The following is a 2,391-nucleotide window of genomic DNA, read 5'->3' as shown; positions in this document are numbered from 1 at the left end:
CAGCTCTTCCTTTCCATTGCCAAGCCATGAATAATCGGGAGAAATTTCTGCAGAAGCCGCAGCCGCACGCTGCTGGCATTAAATGTGCGCCGTCGGCAAAGGGCGTCTGTGCTTTTACACCAAGGAAACCTCTCAACCTGGGTACCCCTGCCCTCCCTCCCCGCGGTCCTTACTGCCCGTCCCTATTCCCCTGGCCCTCTCACGGCATATTTTTGGACCTTATGTAGAGGGGGGAGGTATTTTAGCAGCAACCCATAGCCCAGGAGATGGTGAGTCCATGCTTGGAGCCCAGCACAGCCCGGAGCCGTAAGCCATCGCTTACGGCATTTAAATATAATGGGGAGCCGTGCGCGAAGGTTACCATAAAAAGCAATGTCAGGGCAGCAGCATCTGATCCGGGTGCGGGCAGCTGGGCGGCAGGGTGACGCTGGGCGAGCTCCCTGATGACTTTTGCAGGTTGCTCCTCGTGCCGCAGCCCCGGTCTCGGTCAGGAGGAGAATATCCATCGGGTGAGCACATGAGAACCTTGCTGGCCCTGGTTATCCTCGGCCGGCAGGATTGCAAGGACACATCTTCTGCTTCAGCATCTCCGTGAGGGATGCTTGAACACAAATATTTCCCCTTGGCTTCTGGCATTTGCCCTTTGCAAACCGGTAAGGCTGAGGGACAAAAGCTTTGCCTCTGCACCCGCCGGTCCGGCACATCGGCACCCTCCGGGGCGAGCACGGTGGCGGAAAAGGAGATTTTAATAGGGGATGGAGCGGCTGTGCGGGGCTGCGAGCGCCCGTGGTTTTGTTTGCACCAGAACGCCTCTGTATCAGCCCTGCGTCTGATTACATCCAAAGCAAATCACAGTCATAAAATCAGATTTTTCTTTTTTGCTAATGTGCCCCCCCCCCGCCCCGATTATACTTTTTTGGGGTTGTGGTTTGTTTTTGTTTTTTTTTTTTTCAATGTAAAGAGATCAGAAAGCTGTTTGCTTGCCTCTCAGAAGTGAAAATCCTCACCCGGCTGTTCAGATGTATTTTTCACAACTGGTTCCTGGCCTTCCCCGCCCCCCAACCCCCAAATGACCCTATAATTTGTGGAGACTAAATTAATATATCCACAGCGCAACCCATTTCCTACCAACCCATAGCCCAGCACCAGCCCCGTCCCCACCAGGATCATTTGATTTACTGAAATTTGGGAGACAAGAGCAATGCTCCAGTTTCTGGCTTCCCCTCTTCTGTCGCATTCAAAAATATTCTCTCTCGTCTTCGCCGTCAGATGTTCATGTTTCCTCGATTTGTAACACATTTTAATAATATGAATCTTCCCGTAGCCTGGCTAATTGCTGGCTGCTGTTAATCCCGTGTGAGGGATAGAGCTGGGCAGGCCTTGCTGGGGTTTGCAACCCCAGAAATTGCCTGAAAAAAGCAAAAGTTGCTGCAGTGAGTATTTATTTTGCACTTCGCATTTATTCTTCCTGGACTTTTGATCCAGCTCCTCTCCCCTCTCATTCCCTTTCCAAACACGGTATCGGGGAAATACCACATTATGGGGGAAAAGTTGTTTATTTTTTCCTTTTTGGTTTGCTCGACGGAGTTAACAGCTTTTGTTCTCTGCAGCAGCTTCCGTCCCCCATCCCAGATAAGGCAGCTCTCCATGTTCTCGAATACAGCAGCTGGAAGAGAGGGGAAAAACTGTTAAAAATAAAGAACTAATGGTAAAAGCATAAGGGCTGGCAGGAGGAGTCAGAAGCAGGTTGGGACCTTCAAAGTACTTTTACCAGGCTTTGCAGAATTGGCTCCATTTTTATTATTAGCCGTTAAAAACACACCCTTGGACCCGTGAGTTGACCTTCACGAACCAACCCAAGCGCGCACCCCTAGCTCTCCTCCCAAACACCGGACCCTGGCGAGGCCTTGCAAATCTTTAACCAAATCCTTTCTTCGAGCCTCCTGGAAGATTGCAATGACAGCAAAAAAAAAATAAAAAAAAAATTTACGTGTTTGGAACGGGCTTTGTTTAAACCCCTGGGTATTTTTGGTCTGAATCCTGAATGATAGGGAAAATCTTTTTAGTAGGGCCAGCTGGGACAGGACAAGGGGGGATGGCTTTAAACTGAAGCAGGGTGGGTTTAGACTGGATCTAAGGAAGAAATTCTTTACCATGAGGGTGGTGAAAGCCTGGCAGGGGTTGCCCAGAGAGGGGGTGGAGGCCCCATCCCTGGGACCATTCCAGGCCAGGTTGGCCGGGGCTGTGAGCAACCTGATGTGGTTCAAGGTGTCCCTGCTCCTGCAGGGGGGTTGGGCTGGGTGACCTCTGGGGGTCCCTTCCAACCCAAAACATTCCGTGATTCTATGATTTGGGGATTTTTGGCTGGGAGATTGCCTTGGTGGCTGCATC

The 2,391-nt window shown here is 50.8% G+C and overlaps 1 protein-coding gene across 1 annotated transcript in view; it reads left to right on the top strand.

Moving 5' to 3' along the window:
- BIN3 (bridging integrator 3) overlaps positions 1–2,391 on the top strand; it is a 38,682-nt gene that overhangs the window by 33,204 nt on the left and 3,087 nt on the right. Inside the window, exon 7 of the mRNA XM_035891394.1 lies at positions 476–509. Within this exon, the coding sequence (XP_035747287.1) occupies positions 476–509 (34 nt within the window). The remainder of the gene's footprint in view (positions 1–475; positions 510–2,391) is intronic.

This window comes from Egretta garzetta, unplaced genomic scaffold (genome assembly GCF_000687185.1).
Source record: "Egretta garzetta isolate BGI_Z169 unplaced genomic scaffold, ASM68718v1 scaffold233, whole genome shotgun sequence".
Classification (NCBI taxonomy): Eukaryota; Metazoa; Chordata; class Aves; order Pelecaniformes; family Ardeidae; genus Egretta; species Egretta garzetta.
The sequence above is the reverse complement of the archived record's forward strand: the minus strand, read 5'-3'. Positions and strand labels throughout refer to the sequence as shown.